Here is a 19,629-nt window from a genome sequence, read left to right as displayed (position 1 = left end):
GGGATAACGAAAATGGTCCAAATGTTCTAAATGTCATAAGGGAAGAGCAGGACAGCATAGACACCTAGATTTCAATCAGTTCTACTTACCCCTCAGTGCAACTTCTACACTTTTCAAACCAGGTTGGAAATAACCAACCAGTACACAGGGTGACTTCTGTGGGAAGGATGTTTTTCTCATCTTTATTCACTGGGAGGTTTGTCTCCCAGGACACTAGGAAGTGGTACCTGGACGCTGCAACTGTTCATCATCCATCAGTTCTGAAAAACTATCTTAAACTCCATTACAGAGCAAACAAATTTAAATTCTGAATGAGAGTAAACTGACATGGAAAGACATGGTGCTGGAAATCAGGTGAGGACAGCCAAGGACTGAGATTTGGAGAAACTGGAGAAAAGCAGCATTCAAGCCCCCCTTCCCCGCCAACCTGGAGAGAAAGTCCTGTGGATTCTATTTGTTTCTCAGGCTCTCAAGCAATCGCTCTTCTCTTTGTGCTGTAGAGAGCAGAGCCAGCCCCTGGGATGAAGGAGTTTATTTTCTGTTTATTCACTTACCATCTCAGTAAATATATATTAATCTCCTATTGTGTGCTAGGCACTATTCTGGGAACTGAGGATTCAACGAGGAATATATAAAGCTTTGTAAGACATTGTCCTCACTGCTATATCTCCACCCACTAGAAGAGTGCCCAGCACATACTGGGTGCTCAATCATATGTGTGAAATCAATTGGAGTTGGAAATGGGCAGTCTGCTGGTACTCAGCATGGGGCACGCATACCCTGAATGTCTGGCTGGGAGGTGTTAAAGCACTAGTAGTAGGGATTTTGGCCAGGACTTTATTCTGGTTTCATTCTCTTAAAGGATTGACTTATGCAAAAAGCTCCCACAGGTGGGACAGAACCAGAAATAACCCAGATCCTCATGTGCCTTTAGATTTGTGACTTGCATTAGGGGAGGCAGCTAACCAATCTCATACTTTTTCTCCTTTCCAGTCTCCACAGAATCAGAGCAGTCAGGGTTGGACTGGAATGACAGAGCTGTCTCCGTATTACTTGATCAAGGAAACCAGTATTGGGGAAGTCAAAAGATTTACCCAAGTCACATGATGTGTTGGTGACAGACCTGTGACTAAAACTAAAACCTAGACCTAAAACCTGTGATTTCTTTATTCATCTGGGAGCCTTCGGGCCCATAAAAAAATATGTTGACATTTGCAGAGGAAAGAGCTTACTTATGTGCCTGTGGAACCATCAGGGGCTCTACAAGGTAGAAGCTTAGTTTTGTTCACCTCCTAGTTTTTCTCTTATGAAAGAAGTATCTCTGAGGTATAGGAGCAAAGGAGAAAGTATATGGAAACCAGAGCAATTGGATTTTACTCTTCTGGATATTAGCTTATCTGCTTCACTTTTATACTCCACTGCAGTTTCCTTTAGTGCCACTGTTCCACCACAGACTAAAACAAAGGTCTTCCCCAAATTCCCTGCCTAAAGGAAAGGCAATCTGTAATAGTCTTAATACTTTATTAACTTAAAACATCACTCTAATAAATATGTATTAACAAACATAATGCATACCAGAAGATCTAAAAATATTTACCAACCTCATCAAAGTGAAAATACCACTTTTTCCCCCCTCTATGGTACACATGGAGGATCAAAGAGTTGAAGACAGAGCCTTCATTCCCACATGCCTGCTAGCTCAGACATCTTTAAAATATCAGCTTAACAATAAAAAACAATATACACACATATCTTTGAAGTAACTGTTCAGCTACTTTTTTTTTTTTAACACCTGATAAAATCCAAAAGGGAAGGTTTATAATTCTGTTGTCTTCTCAGAATTCCCTCCAAGACCCAGCCACTTGGAGGTGCAACCGTTAGCTTTTAAGGAGCAGTCAGGGGTTATGACTTCAGTCTCTCTTCCCCAATACCTAGCATGGTGCTTGGTACTTTGGTAGCCGGTGATCCATGAACATTTGCTGAGTGAATGAATGACATCTTGTCCACAGGCATTGCTTGTGCTTTTATCTCCACTGATGAGGCTTTCACAGGCCTCCTGAAGGGAGGACCTCTAATCCCCTCTCATCACCAACTTCTCTTCTGCCCCTTCTTGGGGGTAGCCTTGATGGTGCATCTCATGACTTCAAAGTATTAAATTCCTTCCCCAAGTCAGTTTCTGAATCAGTTTTTGAGGAGGAGAAATGATTCCTCCAAGATTTATAGGCAGCACCCAGAAGAAAGGAGTCAACAGACTCCCCAGAAGGAAAAAAAATAAAAGTTAACACTCACTCTTCTTTCTAGATAAAAATAATTAGCATTTGTCCACCTTGTAAATGGTGATTCCTCCTCTTCCACACAAATATCTGGGGTAGGTCAAGAGGGGGAGGGAAGAAACCTGAAGGGCATTCCTGTCTGCAGATTAGGGCTGGAAATGGGAGGGACTGTGGGGTCTAAGATTTATTCTGGTCCCCATTTGACCTTGCCTTTGTCTTCAGGTGTAGAGGAGCCTATTTGTGTCCGAAGCCTAGAGAGTCGCTTGGTTCTCACTCTCGGCTGCACTTTGAAAAGGTACCTCATCTCCTCTGGCAGCTCCAGGAGGTAAGGCAAAGGAGGAGCACCCTGGTGGGATCTGCAGACTGGACCTGGGGTCTGGAAAGTCAGAAGGGAGTGGTGGCAAGCAGGGAGCAGAGTGGTGGCAAGCAGGGAGGTTGCCCTCCGTAGTGTTGTGTAGCTGCTGCTTGCAGCCAGCCAGGGTGCTCATTTGAGCCCATGCTGCGTCTCCCGGTGCCTTCGGAGGTCCACCTTCCTCTGGAAACCCTTCCCACAAAGGTCACAGCCGAAGGGCTTGAAGCCTGTGTGTTTGCGGCTGTGGGTGATGAGGTTGGAGCTCTGGCTGAATGCCTTGCCGCACACCTGGCACTTGTGAGGCTTCTCACCTGTGGGGATGGGAGTGGGAGGGGAGAAAGTATGAGCCTATGATAAAGCTAGAGGGGACCCACTGTGACCCACATGCTCTCGGCAGCAGCTGGCTGCACCACAGTCTAAGGCCTTCAAGCAACTTGGAGGGTGACGTGTTGCAACATGAACTGACTCCCAGCCTGCAATGCGAGTCCCTGGAAGCCCCATGGGTGCACCAGGTGAAAGGGAGACTTTCTGAGTGGGGGTTCCCAGCCAAAGGCCTCAAACGGTTTCCTGCTAAACGGAAACAGAGCAAAGGCCATGTGCCCTCCCCAGCTGAATCTACCCTGGGAGGACTCCCCTGACTTTATAAGCCATGAACACCCAGAGCAGATGTTCAACAGGAAGGGGGAGGAAGCTGTCCTAAAACCGTGTGACTCCGTTCTAATTCAGAGGAAGTTTTCAAATCTGAATTTCCAAGTGGGTGTTAGTTTGTATGGATCAGTGAGCCTGTCTTCTTTCTTGTTCTTAAAGGACAGCAGAGAATATCTGAAAAAACATCTTAACATGGACTGACTTTCTTTCTTTCTTTCTTCTTTTTCTTTCTTTCTTTTTTTAAGTTCCAGGGTACATGTGCAGGATACGTTTTCAATATCTTATTTTAAAATCCACATTGGGCCACAAAGTATTAAGGTAGCTGATACTTTTCTGTCTTGATTTTTCCTTAATTTTATGAGGTTAATAACATGATTCTTTATATACCAGCAATTCTTCACCACAAATTAATACATAAGAGAACACAAAAAGGTTTTGTCTTGTTCCCTACCTCATGTGTTGTTAGGTAAATGGCATGAATTTCCAAATAGCCCAGCATGGCATTACAGTCAGGGCTCAGCCTTGGAAAAAATATAAAATAGATGAAGTTTGTTTGTGAGGAACCCTCTGTCCTCTTTGCTACACTCTTTTCTGTTTTCATGCTTCAGATTTCCTCGATAAGAAACCACCCATCAAAATGTATTCTATCCCTTTAGGGTCAAACAAATCTGAGAAACAAATTCTAGGTATAACGTAAATGTTTGATAAGGGCTTAATGTTTTATTCAGTCAAGATCCTAGTTGCATTTTGATAAGTGTCCTGAATATCTTACTTATAAGGAGTGAATTACATGGACATTTCAGGTAAGAGGGAATGATTAAAGTAGAATACTCTTCTGGGTTTTCAATGGAAATATATACATTACCCAAGTATATTTATAAACATCAAGGGTGGGCATTTAGAATACACTGTGATTTGTTCTAAATCAGTATTCATATTCTACAATAAAATTTTCAGAAATTCTGGGTCTCATGTAAATGTCTTTTGACTATTAGAGTGTTCTTGGCATTAAAACTCCCACCTGCACATAAAGTGTTAGGCAAAGAGTTCAGGATTAAAAGCCAGAGCATTACATGGCTCCAATATTCATTCAGTCTGACTTTTGATAAATCATTCACTCTCTCTGAGTTTCAGGATGGTAAGAGCAGCTCTGTCTACTTTATTGAGTGGCAATAAGAATCAAATGAAATGATAGATTTGAAAGTACTTTGTAAATTGTAAAGCGTTATAATAGGTAAGGAATTATTATTATGGCATGAACTTGCAGATATTTTGAAAAGGGCAATAAGTGAACAGAAGCTTTCTGTGTCTACCAACCTCATTCATGACTCTGAACATAAAATACAATAAACAGTGGTCAAGAGTGGACATTTGAGAGGTCAGACCTGAATTTGAGCTCTGGCCCTGTCATTTGCTAGCGGTATGACCCTGGACAGATTACCTGGCCTCATTTTTTTCATCTCTAAAATGGGGAGAAGTTGTCGTCTCTACCTCTCAGAGTTGTTGTGAGCATAAAATGAAATAATGCATTTAAAAAATGCTTAGCAGAGAGTTCAATCATATTTGCCATTATTTGTTCCTCTTCAATCAGAATAAGCTCTCAGACTCCTGAAAATGCAGCCGGAGAGGCCACACGAGTCCCTCCCACAAAAGGCCCGGTGGTTAGAGAAAGTCCTCAATCTCTAGGTAAACTTTAGAGCAACTCTCTAAGAGGACCCTGGAGCTTCATATTTCACCCAGAGCAGGCAGCAGTGGAAGCAGCTGCTAACCTAAAGGAAAATGTTCTTTCCAAGGATAGAGTAACTGTGAGCTGACCTGCTGAGTGGCCTTTCAGACACAACCCCAAATCAAGGCAGCTCTGGGGAGAATGATGCCTATAAATGAACCTAAGAACCCACCCCTTTGTTTTCTTTAACACAGAGCAGGGAAAAACTCCATCAGAAAGGCCTCATCCACCACTCACTGGGGCCAGAAATCAGAGAAGAGGAGTAATGTTGGCCTCAGGGTGTTTCCTACAAGCCAAGGGCCTTCAGCTTACCAGTGTGGATGAAGGTGTGTTTCTTCATGTCTGACTTCTGGTGGAACCTCTTGCCACAGTACTGACAGGGGTAGGGCCGAGTGTCTGAGTGGATGAGCAGGTGTGTGGACAGTGTGGATGACCTCTTGAAGCTCTTCCCACAGATCTTACAGTCAAAGCTCCGTTCCTGCAGAGAGAGAGAGATGTGGCACTCCTACTGTGGTCAACTAGACTGCTGCTCTCCTCACCCTTGAGCTGACCCTAAAATCCCTTGAACACTTTTTCTTTATTTTTTTGAGACAGAGTCTCCTCTGTTGCCCAGGCTTGAGTGCAGTGGTACGATCTGAGCTCACTGCGCCCTCCGCCTCCCAGGTTCAAGCAATTCTCATGTCTCAGCCCCCCCACCCCGAGTAGCAGGGACTATAGGCGCATGCCACCACACCTGATTAATTTTTGTATTTTTAGTAGAGATGGGGTTTCACCATGTTGGTCAGGCTGGTCTCAAACTCCTGGCGTCAAGTGAATTGCCCGCCTCAGCCTCCCAAAGTATTGGGATTACAGGCGTTAGCCACCATGCCTGGCCCTTCAACACTTTTTCTACCAAAACGTTCTTCACCCACAACCTTCCACACCCCATGGCAAAAACATATCCACACCCTGCTTTTTTTGACACCCATTAGCACACACTTCTCCACCCTCCTCAACAGGAGGCTTAGACCTCAGTCACTTGAGATGCCACCTCCCCACAGCCAGTGTAGGTGCTGGGGGAGATGGGCTGATACTCTTTTTTTTTTTTTTTAGATGGAGTCTTGCTTTGTCACCCAGGCTAGAGTGCAGTGGCATGATCTCAGCTCACTGCAGCCTCTGCCTCCCAGGTTCAAGCGATTCTCCTGCCTCAGCCTTCCAAGTAGCTGGGAATACAGGCACATGCTACTGCGCCCAGCTAATTTTGTATTTTAGTAGAGACGGGGTTTCACCATCTTGGCCAGGCTGGTCTGGAACTCCCGACCTTGTGATCCACCCGCCTCGGCCTCCCAGAGTGCTGGGATTACAGGCTTGAGCCACCGTGCCCCGCCACGGGCTGATACTCTTTTTAGCTACAAGTAGGCATTCTCCTGAGATATCTATTGGTATATTTACTTGCTCATCTACTCTCCATCTCTCAGCTAAACTATAATTTCCATGTGAGCATGCTGTCAAGGACCTGATGTGCTGTAAGATTCTTAAGTACTTGGCACCTAGAAGTTAGGCAACAAATATTTATTAATGAATGAATGAATAAATGGCAGGGGTGGGGCATGGTGGCTCATGCCTGTAATCCCAGCACTTTGGGAGGCCCAGGCGGGTGGATCACTTGAGGCCTGGAGTTCATGACCGGCCTGGGTAACATGGCGAAATCCCGTCTCTACTAAAAATACAAAAATTAGCTGTGCCATAGTGGCATGTGCCTGTAATCCCAGCTACCTAGAAGGCTGAGGCACGAGAATCACTTTAACTTGGCAGGGGGAGTTTGCAGTGAGCTGAGATTGTGCAACTGCACTCCAGGAGCCTGGGCAACAGAGCTAGACTCTGAAAGAAAGAACAGAAAGAAAAGAAAAGAGAAAAGAAAGAAAGAAGGAAGGAAGGAGGAAGGAAGGAAGAAAGGAAGGAAGGAAGGAAGGAAGGAAGGAAGGAAGGAAGGAAGGAAGGAAGGCAGGCAGGCAGGGAGGGAGGGAGGGAGGAAAGAATAGCGGGGTAAATATGCTACTAGATGCTCTAAATGAGCTGAGATTTCCGCCTTTTCAGTCGAGAGGGGTCAATGCAAATTAAGTGACAACCATTTGGTGAAAAGAATAGGCACAAAGAAATAGAGCTAGTAAGTCTGATATATCAGCAGCACGAATCAGTGCATATAAACCTACCTCAAACCCAAAGTAACAATGAGGATCACACTCTCGAGGCTCACCGTGGTGTGACACCAAAATCTAGGGCTGCCTCAAGGCCTGAGCCGGCCACCATCCTCCTTTCCCTACACACATGCACCAGGGCAAGGGGACGCAGCGGAGAGGTTGGGGGAGGAAACTGGGGGAAGCTGGGAAGAGAACTTCCAGGCAGAGGGTGGCTGGTGCTGCACCGAGATGTAGATCTCTGAGCAGGGCCGCGCACGGCGGGCGGGGTGCCCCGCGCTTACCTGCGAGTGCACGGCTTTGTGCTGCTCCAGGCTCACCGCGTGCCCGAAGGTCTTGCCGCACATCTCGCAGGCAAAGGGTCTCGTACCGCTGTGGGACCTGCGCACATGCACCTCGAGCCCGTGCGGCGTGGAGAACACCTAAGGCGGGTGGGGCCGGAGAGAAGGCCGCTGAGAGGGGCCGAGGGGCGCAGGTGAGGCCGGGGTAGGGGAAGCAGGCGCAGGGCAGGCGAGGTGGTGAGCTCGGGAGCCTCACCTTGCTGCACTTGATGCACTTGTAGGAGCCGCCGCCCAGCAGCAGGCGGGTGCACAGCAGCTCCGACTCCACCTTGACGCCAGCGCCCTTGTCTGCGTGGAGCCCGTGACCACGCTCGGGGTAGAGCAAACCCGCCGCTGCCGTGGGCCTCTCATACAGCCCGGCTGCCGCGGACCCGAAGTCGCCGTAGAGCCCTAGGCCAGGGCCAGCGGTGGCACCGGCCCCTGCGCTGCAGCTCCTTGGCGCCCCGGCCCCCGCGCCGCCGGCAGCCCGCTTTGGGCCGTACAGCGCGGCCGGGTGGCCCGGCTCCGGGGCGGGTTCACAGAAGAGGCCCAGGCCAGCACCGCGCTCCAGGGCCCCACACGGTCGGTAGCTCTGCACCAGGTGCCGCAGGTCAGAACCTGCCAGGCCGCTCCATGAGTACGGTTTGAAAGGCAGGGGAAAGGGCTGGGCTTCGTCCAGCGATGGGCACATCGACTTCTCCGAGGCTGTGGAGGCACAAGGGAGCGTCCGGTCAGGCTTCAGACGGCAGAGCGGAGGCCGCCCTGCTGCGGCTGCGGGCGTGGCGTGTTCGCGGATTGCGGGGCACCCAGCGCTTGTAGAACACTGGGTGCGCCAGGCGCGCCCCAGGGTAAAACGCGGCCCGGGCCCTGGGACCTCGCAGGCCACTATAGAAGGCAGAGCAGCAAACGGATCATTGAAAAGACCTCGGGAGAGGAAAATTCTATGCGAGGGCAGCGGAAGCGCTCGACGTTCCGAGGATCTTTTCTGGCTGGACCCGCGCACCTGGAGATCCTATAGGGAAGGGCGCGTCTATAAATGCCCGGAGTTGAGCTGTTAGGGAGGAGAAGGCCGTTCGGCCCCGCAGAGCACTCAGGGGCGGAAGGGTCCAGCCACCAGCGCAGGCACTCTCCCAGCCCCTACTTGTTCCCACTCAATTCTTTTTCTTCCCGGAATCCACAAGGAAGGAGGGAGAGGGTCCATAAATGCGTCCCCGAACTACCCAGAAGGCTGGCATCTCAATAAACCCGAAGGTATTAAGATTTCACGAAGTGCCCAGTGTACGTAGCAAAGGTGCAGCAGGAAAGGGGCTTTGGGGCTTAAATTGCCAGCCAAATACTCCCCATTCGTGTTTTGGTTTGATGGAGGCAGGGAACTCGAATTTCTCAGAGAATAACTGTATAACTCGTAAGGTTTAGCCACCACCTGCAAGGAGACGGCTCTCTGAATTAGTGGCCTGCTACGCCCCCACCCACGTGAATTTTGCTAAAACTAGTGACCCCAATGCATGTGAGTGCATACAGTATTTACAAATGTGTGTGTATGTGTGTGTGCACGCGCACTCTCCCGCGGAGGGAGAGCGCGGGCCAGGGAGGAGTGCAAAGGGCCCACGCACACACACATACACACACTCTCCAGTTCAGGCTGGCCACTTCAGTAAGAGGCTGTACCCGGAGTTTCGTTCGGATGGTGCGGGGCGCGCCCAGTCCTTGCCCAGCCACTTGACGCCCTGGCAGGAAGAATCCTCCCGCCGCCGGCTCCCAGACACATTTGCTGGAGCTATGGTTTTCGCCAAGTCAACTCACTGATTGTGGGACAGGTGGTGGTATCTTTTAAAACCAGCAAACATGTTCTGGATATAACCGGCCCTTGGCAGAATCCGGCTGGTCTGATCATTCCTTCCCCAGGCCGGGACCCGAGACGCCCCCACCCAACGTGCAGTTTGCCTGAAGCTGGATTGCTCGCTGGAAATGAAACCCAGAGAGCAGGCCCCTGAGGCTGGGTTAGTCTGGCAAAACGAAAAATGAAACAGGCCCCCAATCTGCGCCTGTGAAGACCAAGCCGCGGGCTGAGATTTTCGTCCTGCCCCCTCCCTGCCGCCCAGCGCCTAACTCCTCTGCCTGGCCTGTTCTGCCCTGGTCTCCGTTTGTTTGAGGTTTGGGGTCTAGATTGAAGGATCCTAGCACTTTATAAAACAATCAAGTCTGGTCAGAAAATGAAAGGTCGGCGTTGCTGCCAGTAGAAACGACTGGTTTGTTTTCCGTCACCGGCCAGCTACGCGCAAACGAATCTAAGCGACGAGCAGCTAGGCTCCCTCCGCCTGGGATGGAGGCAGCAGCCCCAGCGGGCAAGCTGTCCAGGTCCCAGAGAAAACGGATGCCTCCTTCCCCTACGAATCAGCTCCCTCCTCCTGGAAAGACTCTCCAACTCCCCGTTAGCATATCTACGCCCAAGGTCGCCCCGATTCCCCCAGCACTGCCGGGTCCCTGCAGCTCCCGCCCCAGAGGTTCCCAGTGGGTTCCTACCTGGAGACGCGGAGGGTGACGGGGGCCTCCAGAAGTCCTCAAATTCCGAGCTCCGTTCGCAGACGCTGCCCTCGCAGCTGTCTGGGGATGCGGAGGCTCTGTCTGGGGCTTCGGTCAGCTGCGATTCGGGGGACAAACGGTCCCGGGACTCCGCCTTCGCCCCGCCTGCATTTGAAGTGCTGTCTGCAGAGAGGAGGCAGGTGAGGGGCTCAGGCTGCGACCAGTTGAGTCTGAGGGTTCTGAAGGCTCCCCCAATTCCCCGACCAGGGCATCTTCCCCTCTCCACCCAGACCCCGGCCGGGAACCCTCTCGGATCCGAGGGCAGACGCAGAGAGGCCGTGGCACCTAGGAGACAAACCCGGAGGAACCAGCACAGTAGGAAACAAAAACGGCAGCAAAGGGGACGTTGGGGCAGCCCCTCCCAGCTCCCGACTAATGATGTGTTGAGGTGCAGTCGGTGTCCGCGGGAGCAGCCCGGCCTGGCCCGCGCGCGCCTCGCACCTGCTCGGCTGGGCGCCGGTACATTCTCCAAACGGAGGGAATAGTCTGGTCCCGGGGAGCGCGGCTGGTGGTAGCTGTGAGCCTTCTTGCTTTTGACGAGAAATGACCGCGGCATGGTGGTCCGGCGCTTTCCCCACTGCGCCCCAAGAGTCCCCGCAGCCGCTGTCACCCACGGTCACTCCAAGGGCTTGCTTAGCCCCAGCCCGGCGAAGACCTGAGAGGGAAAGAAAACCGGGTGGAAACGCGGGTCAGTACTCTCCGGTGCGGGGGACTGGGCACCCAGGCGGAGGGAGAGCGCGGGCCAGGGAGGAGCGCAGAGGGCCCACGGGAGGAGGGGCTTGGCCCCGCTGCGCCGCGCTTACCAGGTGGCACTTGGACAGGTGGCGCGAACCCGCCGTCGTTGCCGCCACTGACACGCACAGCGGTAAAACCTGTCCCTGGGCCCTGGCTCAGGCCCCTTTCCTCCTCCCTGCCCACGCCCCCCAGCTCCTCCCCTTTCCTAGCCAAGTTCGCTCTGGCAATCAAACTCTCTGGAAAGCCGTAGTTCCCATCGGGTAGGTTACCCCAACTCAGCTACTCAGTGCCTTGCCTGGCTGTGCTTTACGGCTGGCGAGGGAGGGCGGGGACACGCGGATCGGTTGAGGGGCCGGGGATGCCCAGTGGTCGAGGACCCGGAAGGGGCAAGGAGCCAAGACATCCCAGAGCCAGCTACAAACTGGAGTGAAAAGGCAGGGGGCGGGGGGAAACGGAACACAAGATAAAACTGTGGGGCGGCGGGGGGGACAGCAAAGGCCAGAGAAAAGAGGTGGGAGAGCAAAGGGACAGGAAAGTGAGGGGAGTAACAGAGGGCCAACCCCCGCCCCGGGAGAAACTCGCATCCGGTGATCTCACTCGCCCCTCACTCGTGCCCCACGTAGGAGAAACTTTGGCCCCGGACTCCCGGGTGCGGCGGGCACCGGTCGAGGCTGCGGCGAGCCATCCCGGACCATGGAAACCTAACCTCGGGAATCAGGTCCTGGGAAAAAGCACTTTCCTTTCTGCTCACCAAAAAATCTTGTCCTAGGGAAGTGGAGCCCGATCCGCGAACGTTGACTGGGAAATGCTAGGTGTCCCGAGTCGGTAGTGCACCGATAATTTAGCAGACAAATCAGACAGGACGCCAGAGCGCGCAGGCTGCTTTGGCAGATAGCAGGAGTCGGGCCCGGGCCTAGGAGGGGACTAGCTGCCCGGGGCGTCGCTCTCATTAACCCCCAATCAGTTCACCTAATACCGGGTCGAAATCTGAGCCCTGCGGGAGGGCGTGACTGCGCCTGCCACTAGGCTCCAGCCGGCTCCGGGGGCGGGGCTCCACAGTCGAGGTGGTCTGGGGTAAACGAATCTGCCTTCCTCCCGGGGTGAAGGCGATGGGGACCTGGTTCACACGTGAGCTACAGTACAGCAGTTCTCCGTGGCCTTGGCTGGTTCAGAAACGAGGGTGCTGGGAACTCTGGGCCCGGGCAGGACCTGCAGTCCCAGCCGCTTCGCGCTGTTTCCACTGCCGGACTAGGAGCCCCTCGGCTTCCTAGGCAAGATGCCGGCCAGACAGTCTACGTCTGTCCGTTGGCGCTCTCAGCTCAAAATGAGTCCTACGTAGGGGCCTTGGTCCCTGTAGGGTGCAGGCCCCCTGCCCCAGATCCCCAGCCCCATTGTGTCCCCTTCTCCGGAGGAATGGGAGTAGACCTGGGAGAAAAGACGCCTGGGACGTGTGGCGGGGCACCAGCGACGTTTCCCGCTACCTAAGCGCCAGAATACCCCTAGGTGTGAGGGTGCCATCGGCCTCCCTCCGGGTTGACTCCTAGGGCTAGAGCTTTGCCGCTTCCTGCACTTCTCATCCGTACAATTAGACGCCACAAACTCCAAACCCAATTCTTTAAACAGCAGCGAAACTCGGAAGAAAAGAAAAACGGAGTGGCGTTGTCCCGAGGGTCCCGCTGCGGCTTGGCCCCGCGTTGGCTGGGAGCGGGACAGATGGGGTCGGGGTAACTGTCAGCGCTGGAGCTGGGTCTGGGCTGGCGCCACGAGAGACCAGGCGGACGCGGAGGCCGCCTTCCCACCCGGGCTGTAAGCCCACGCCTCTCTCGCACCCCGGCCCGCTTTGCTGGTTCCTGTGGGGAGGGACAGAGTTTGGAGGAGATAGGGGCCCCGGGGCCTGGGCCGAGCGCGTGGGAAGGCAACCCCGCGCTGCAGCTGGCGCGGGAGGTGGGGCGGCCCGTCCGCGCGCTCAGGCCTCTCCTCACCGTCCGGGCCCGGGAAGGCGGGAGCCGAGGGCGCTAAGGGGGCGGCCTCCCGAGCGCAGCTGCCGCCGCCTCCCCACCAGATGTTTCCTTCCCGGGTGGATTTGGCTCCCCTGCCGAACCACCAGACCGCCTGCTGCGCGCCCCCGGCTCCAGATTTCCAGCCTCGCTGCGCGGGTCGCGTCCAAACCCAGCTGCCGGAGCTCTCGGGGCTCCGGCACGGCGGTCCGCAGCAGGTGGGAACCCGCCCGCGCCCTCTGGTCGCCCCCGCAGCGCCAGCGCTCCGAGAGTCCCCGCGGCCGCCCCCACCAGGGCAGGAGGCGCAGAACAGGCTCGGCGGACCTACCTGCGGGGTCAGGGCGCGGGCACCGCGCTAGGAGAGTTTTCAAACGGAATCTTGCTTTAGGGAGAGACTGCTCTGTCTCTCTGACTTAAAAAAAAAAATTCTCCTTCCGAGCTCAGCCCCCAAAACCACAAGCTTCACTTCCTGAGCGTTACTGAATCGCTCGCATAGCCCTCCCAGACCTGCTCCCAACCCCCGTCGGGCGACCGAGCGCGCTCCTTTGCGCAAGTGGCCAGGCGGGTGGGGGACCTGGTCTTTCCAGCCCGTCCCGCGCGCCCCTTAGTCGTCCTCCCAGTTCTCTCCCTGTGGATCGACAGGGGATGGGGGAAATTGGAGGTCCGTACACTCAGGCACTAGTAAATGACTCGAAAGAAAATGAACTATTCTTGGCTCCAGGGAGACTTCCGCAGCGAGAGAAGTCACAGATTCAGGACACAGATTGACTGGCGAGAGAGGGGTGAGGGGCGCCCCGCTCCGAGGACCCTCCCTGCCCTTCAGGCCTCAGTCACCCGCTCCCCCCGCCCTACCCCGCCGCCTCCTAGGGCTGCACCACCCCCAGGTCGGGACCGTGAATCACCGGCCCGCGGTGCCGCCGGCCTGGAGCCCGGCAAGTGGCCACGGCGTCCGCAGAGCGAAACCTGCCCCGCGGCCCCGAAATAGCTTGTTGTGGAAACACTTGGGGATAAATACGCCCAACGAGGCTGAAAATACCTTGACACCCAATCCGAGAGGTTTGCTCATTTCCCTTCGGATTTAGGTAATGGTTAAATTTGGAAGAGGTGGGCGAGCGCCGAGCCCCCGGCGCAGAGGGCCCTGGCGGCGCGTCCCGCGGGCGCCCGACGGGACCGGTGGGCACACCCTCCCAGCGCGGAGCTCGCCGGCCCTCGACCGGGTCCGCTCGGCCTTCGACTAATTTCCGGTGGTCGGAGCTGCGAAATTAAAGGCCGCGCGGGGGCAGCGCCGGCGGCTGCTCGGCTGACTCCGCCCTGCCGGGGCAAGCCAGGGAGAGCGGGACCTCGCACGCGGACTCTGCCACCGCGTGAGGTCATACCCTGGCACTGGGTGCTGGCGGGAGCAGTAAAGCGCCATAAAAGCACAACTTGATGACTATTGCAAAGTAAGCCTTCTTCGCTTGGATTGTATGTTTCATGAGGGTAGGCACTGGATCTTCATCTTTATGTCCTAGGCAGGCTCTTAAAAGGCTGTGGACTGAGTAAGTAAATGAGTGGGGTTAATTAATTAATTCTATTAAAGAACAGGAAGAAAAAACTTAAAACCTAGCTCATAGATACATAAACAAATGCAGCAACCTCCAGCGCTAGACTGTATGCCATGACCTATAGTGTGTGGCCTGCTGTGTATACTCAAAGCCTACACCCTTTGCTCATTGGAGTGGATGGATGTTGTAGTCATGTTACTTTTCAAAATGAATCGAGTTGGATTTTGATCACAACTTCGTGCACAATAAGCCTCCAATGTCGGACACACACAAGGAGAAGGGATTGGTGCTCCCCAGTTCTTGCAAAATAACTACCATGTTTTAGGTTAATCTTAAATTGTTATGGGGAGAAGCCCTTAAAGCTCTTTTTCTAGAAATAGTTTTGAAATTATTCTTATTTTGCATTGTAAATTTAAAATTTTGCAGGGAATATTTGGTTAGTATAGCAGTGCTTCGAGCATGTTTTAATAAATTACACGTTTTATTAAGCAATGGCCTGTGCCTCTATTGTATGCCAGGCGCTGGGCACATCTTGCCTGCCTAGCTGTCCTACTTCATTTGCTCAACACATCCCTTCTTTATATATAAATGCAGAGGCAAGCAATCTTGGTCAGAAAGGAAAATTAAGGACATTTTGTTAATACTTTATTTATTGTGTGCTTTGTCTTGGCCTAAGGTATAAAAATCTCACAGTAGTGCAAAAACAAATCTTTCCTGTATTCCCTTCTCTCCTACTCGATAGCAGAAAAAAACACACAAAATTTTAGAATAAAATTATAAATGGGACAAAATAAAATTTCTTATCAACCAAGTTCTAGAGAAATGGTTAGACTATTTCCTTTGCACATTAGCAAGTTCAAAGTCAAAATTTCTTGAAAAGGTGTGGTGACTATTTTATAGTTTAGTTAAGTGTTGCTATTTGAAGTCTCAGAAAACTTGAGGGAGCCCCTGAAGGGGGCAGATAAGCACCTTGAGCAGTGAGCAGTATCACCTTAGAATAAATCCCTTTCATTCAAATTTAGTCAAGTCATCTTGCTTTTCATTTGCCCTTCACAGACTCTTGGGATTTCTGAGTTTGCAAAAGAAAACTGAGAACTGGAACAGGGACACACAGAGAGGAGCAGGTGGGAGGGAGATGGCACTGAATTTCCCTTTATATCTTTTACATGTTGAACCATGTGTATGTAGTACTAACTCAAATAAATAAATACATGTTTAAAAAGTATTTAACAAGTATTCAACACAAGTTTAACAACACTCCTGGATGTACAGTGTTGAAGTGTGACTCCCACACTTGGGGAAGAATAGAAGAAAGGTAAGAAGAGGGGAACCCAGAGAGGTTAAGAAACTTGCCAAGGAACAGTGAAGAGCTAGGACTAGAAAAAATGATATAACGAACCCACCTCTGACTTCCTGCTTCTCCAAACTACCTCTTGCTTCTGTTAAACTAAGGGCAAAGAGAGTAAGCCACTCCTTCATGAACATTTTTAGAAGCTACAAAGACTCCCTCTCTCTCCGTATGTTCTTTTGGAACTGAAATAGATCTAATGGTAAGCAAAATGCATATCTGAGGCACAATTTTCTGTAAATAGGGTCTTTCCAAAGAAATAATTTTACTTTTACTGACTTTTCAGTAATTTACTAATTGTTTCTAAATAGCAATAATAATGTATCTGTAGCTGCCAAATAACAACTGACTTTCTCATACTACAAACATTTCCAAGCCTTGGCCAGTAGCCCATTTATTTCAAGCAGCCTCTCATAGATCAGAATTTCCCTACAACAGAAGATTTGAGACATTAAAAAAAAAAAAAAAAAAGGGGAGATAGAGTCTCGTTATATTGCCTAGGCTGGTCTTAAACTCCTGGCCTCAAATGATCCTCCTGCCTCAGCCTCCCAAAATGCTGGGATTACAGGCGTGAACCATTGTGCCTGGCTGAGACATTTTCAAAAAGAAAATTGTAACAGGATATTACCAGTCTCTTGTTTATTTTTTCACAAAGCTTTACAATTATGATCTATGTCCTTTGTGGGATGGCATGGGAAAAGTGGGTGATCCTGAAACCCTAGGGAGGGGTAATACCCCCATTTCCAGCATACATTTCTATGTTTGCCTAATTTGATTCTCACCATGATGATACCAGGAAGGGAAAAAAGAGTTTAGGCATTTTAAAGCTAGTAAGATGTGATTGTCAATCTCTGTTCTGCTAGTACCAGCTTTGAGACCTTGGGTAAGTTAGCTCAACTTCCAGCCTGTTTCTCACCTGTAAAGTCGGAATACTGGTACCTACCATGCAAGACTGTGGAGCAATCTTTTTTTTTTTTTTTTTTTTTTTTTTTTTTTTTTTTTTTTGAGATGAAGTCTTTCTCTGTTGCTCAGGCTAGAGTGCAGTGGCATGATCTGTGCTCACTGCAACCTCCACCTCCTGGGTTCAAACGATTCTCCTGACTCAGCTTTCTGAGTAACTGGGATTACAGGCATGCACCACCATGCCCTTTTAATTTTTGTATTTTTAGGAGAGACGGGGTTTTACCATGTTGGCTAGACTGGTCTTGAACTCTTGACCTCGAGATCTACCTGCCTCGGCCTCCCAAAGTGCTGGGATTACAGGCATGAGCCACCATGCCCACTGGAGCAATCTTTTAAATTGCACTCTTTACCTGTGCATTTCGTCAGCAAGAGGGTTCCAATGTTCCAATGAGGGTTTCTGAGTTTTAAATATAAACATATAAGAAATTATGCTATATTATTTGTATATTATAAATAATAATATAAATAAGAATATATTACAAATTATGCTACATATATCTGATAAGAAAATGAAACCCTGTAAAACAACTTTCAAGTATTCTTGCTCTATTATTTAACAAAATTTTAATCATATCACAGATACAACTGAGTAGTCTGCTTTTCCCCTGAATATTATTATTATTTTCTTTTTTCTATTGTCCTTATTTTCCTATTTTCTTTAATGGAATATAAACTTTTATAGTAAAATTATTTAAATAAAATAATGACAATCATCTTCCTTGCTTTTTATATACCATCTTTCATCATTTTCAATTGCTATAAAAAAGTTCTATCAGCTAGTTTACTATAATTTACTCAGTGACTCTCATCTTAATATTTAGCTTGTTTCCGTTTTTTACTATTTTAAGTAATACAATGAAAGCATTTTTGAATATAGCTTTCCTTACATTTGGAATTATTTCCTTAGGATATATTTTTAGGGGTGAAATTTCTAGATCCAACAATGATTATTTTTATGGTCCTTGATACATACCAGAACAAGTTTTATGGATGGTGCTTATGTAATGCATAAGCCAAAATAATTCATATCACTTAACAGTTAAAAGACTACAAAAATAAACTAAGGAAAAGTTAGACCTGGATTAAAGACCAGATATAGAACTGGTCTTTATTTTATGTACAGGAAGTACTTGTTAGAGCCACACCCTGTCATATTGCCATGGTTTTATCCTCATGTATACTAACAAACTATTTAATTTTTATCTTTGGATTAGCTGTCATGATAGGTGTAGTCAAATTGAAATAAGAATTACATATATTTTAATTATATTAATTCAAGGAAAATAAATGCAAAGTGTTAATTGTGTGATGCCTTAACTTAAATGATAGGTAATATAATTATCCCCTTCTACTCTTATAAGAAGCAGGCTATCAAAGTAGAATTCCACTGACACCATAAGTCAGAATATTATTTAATGGTACCATCATTTGTGGGAAGTGGATAATGTTTTTTTGTACCAGCTTATGCAAAAATTGGGAAATGAAGTAAAGGAGAAACATGGAGATAAACAAGTTAATAGAAGAAGACTTATGGTATAAGAACCAACTTTGTATTAATATTTTTTACTTTTCAAACATGAAGAAAAACATTATTTGCTTTTAATAAACATTTTGGGACTGATATATTTAAATCTCATTATATTTAAAAATATTTTCTATTACTATAAAGCTTAAATTAGGCTTTTACATAAAGGATTTCAAACATCTGAAGAGGGAGGAGGCTGTCAGCTTTGGTGTTCAGAGTTCAAATAAGAAAATTGTTAATCTCACCACATACATATTTTTACATTGTTCCTAAGAATAGATTGAATGAAGTGTCATCTTACTGTGGGCTGCGTGATATGACTCCTCATAGAAACATACCTAGTGTGAACTTTTATAGGAAAAAAAAGGAGTAGAGTTTGCTTGGTGAATGGAAAATGAAACGAGAGAAAATGCAAAAATTATCTTTCTTTAGAGTTTTTCATCATTTCCTCCAGTATGTTTGGTAATTAGTTCGCCCTACCCCAGATGAAACACTTCACTTTAAAACAGTACAGCCTATATATTGTAAATTTTAAAAATTACTCACAAAACACAACTCCCTTAGAGGAAATATATGACCCCGTATCTGGAGTAAGGTGGGAGTTGAGGCTTCTGAAAATCTCTGGCCACTGCTGTCTGCATGAGGCAGGGCTTGGAGGATCAGCTCACATGAACACCCTCAGGCTCGCCCAAAGAGACAGACAGACAAAAGGACAGCGTGAACCGGTAATAGGTAGATGCAGCCCACTGGGTGTTCCACCTCTGCTGCTGTCCTGGGCCTCATGGAAGAGAAGGAAATGCTGGGAGTTCTCCAAGGTAGGCATTCTGGTCATTTCTATTTTATGGATAAGGACACCAGTGGTCCATGCATGTGAAAGGAAGGGAAAAAAAGTGGGAGACACCAGTGGTTTAAGAAGCCCAGGTTCTGATAACTAGCAGCTTTCTTGTTCCAACCAAATCTGTTGATTCCAAATATTATTTCTTTCCACCAAATCACATTACTTGTTTCACATCCAGCATAGGGTAGAAAAGCTTGGAGCCAAAAGTCACGTGTCTGTCACAGACATGAGAGGTGATGAGGATGGGATGGTGGAGAAGAGACACATTCCCTCCCCCTCTGCTGCAAGGCCCAACCCATCACTCCAACAGTGTGGACTTGGCGGGCATGCTGCTCATCCAAAGGTCAGAAAATAATAGCATTTACGGGCTGGGCGTGGTGGCTCACGCCTGTAATCCCAGCACTTTGGGAGGCCAAGGCGGGTGGATCACGAGGTCAAGAGATCAAGACCATCCTGGGCAACATGGTGAAACCCCATCTCTACTAAAAATACAAAAAAATTAGCTGGCTGTGGTGGCAGGCGCCTGTAGTCCCATCTACTCGGGAGGCTGAGGCAGGAGAATGGCGTGAACCTGGGAGGCGGAGCTTGCAGTGAGTCGAG

The 19,629-nt window shown here is 49.4% G+C and overlaps 1 protein-coding gene across 5 annotated transcripts; it reads right to left on the bottom strand.

The window, feature by feature from the left end:
* Window positions 1-1,504: 1,504 nt before the first annotated feature.
* On the bottom strand, window positions 1,505-13,998 carry GFI1 (growth factor independent 1 transcriptional repressor). Of its 5 annotated transcripts, XR_001883631.1 has the most exons (8): window positions 13,140-13,226; window positions 10,521-10,734; window positions 10,020-10,202; window positions 7,714-8,201; window positions 7,461-7,598; window positions 5,312-5,477; window positions 3,725-3,794; window positions 2,859-2,936 (listed from the first exon to the last, which is right to left on the bottom strand). XR_001883631.1 is itself a non-coding variant. In XM_017863342.1 (7 exons), exons 2-7 carry the CDS (start codon window positions 10,633-10,635, stop codon window positions 2,758-2,760), a joined length of 1,269 nt encoding a protein of 422 aa, XP_017718831.1. In that variant the 5' UTR covers window positions 10,636-10,734; window positions 13,848-13,998; the 3' UTR covers window positions 1,505-2,757. The 5 variants fall into 5 exon arrangements, 4 of the variants coding, with proteins under 4 accessions (XP_017718831.1, XP_017718828.1, XP_017718830.1 ...); XM_017863342.1 differs by lacking the exons at window positions 3,725-3,794; window positions 13,140-13,226 and adding an exon at window positions 13,848-13,998 and having other exon boundaries at window positions 1,505-2,936; XM_017863339.1 differs by lacking the exon at window positions 3,725-3,794 and having other exon boundaries at window positions 1,505-2,936.
* Window positions 13,999-19,629: the final 5,631 nt, after the last annotated feature.

This window comes from Rhinopithecus bieti, unplaced genomic scaffold, assembly GCF_001698545.2.
Source record: "Rhinopithecus bieti isolate Rb0 unplaced genomic scaffold, ASM169854v2 scaffold_68834, whole genome shotgun sequence".
Classification (NCBI taxonomy): domain Eukaryota; kingdom Metazoa; phylum Chordata; class Mammalia; order Primates; family Cercopithecidae; genus Rhinopithecus; species Rhinopithecus bieti.
This window is presented reverse-complemented; position numbering and strand designations above follow the sequence as displayed.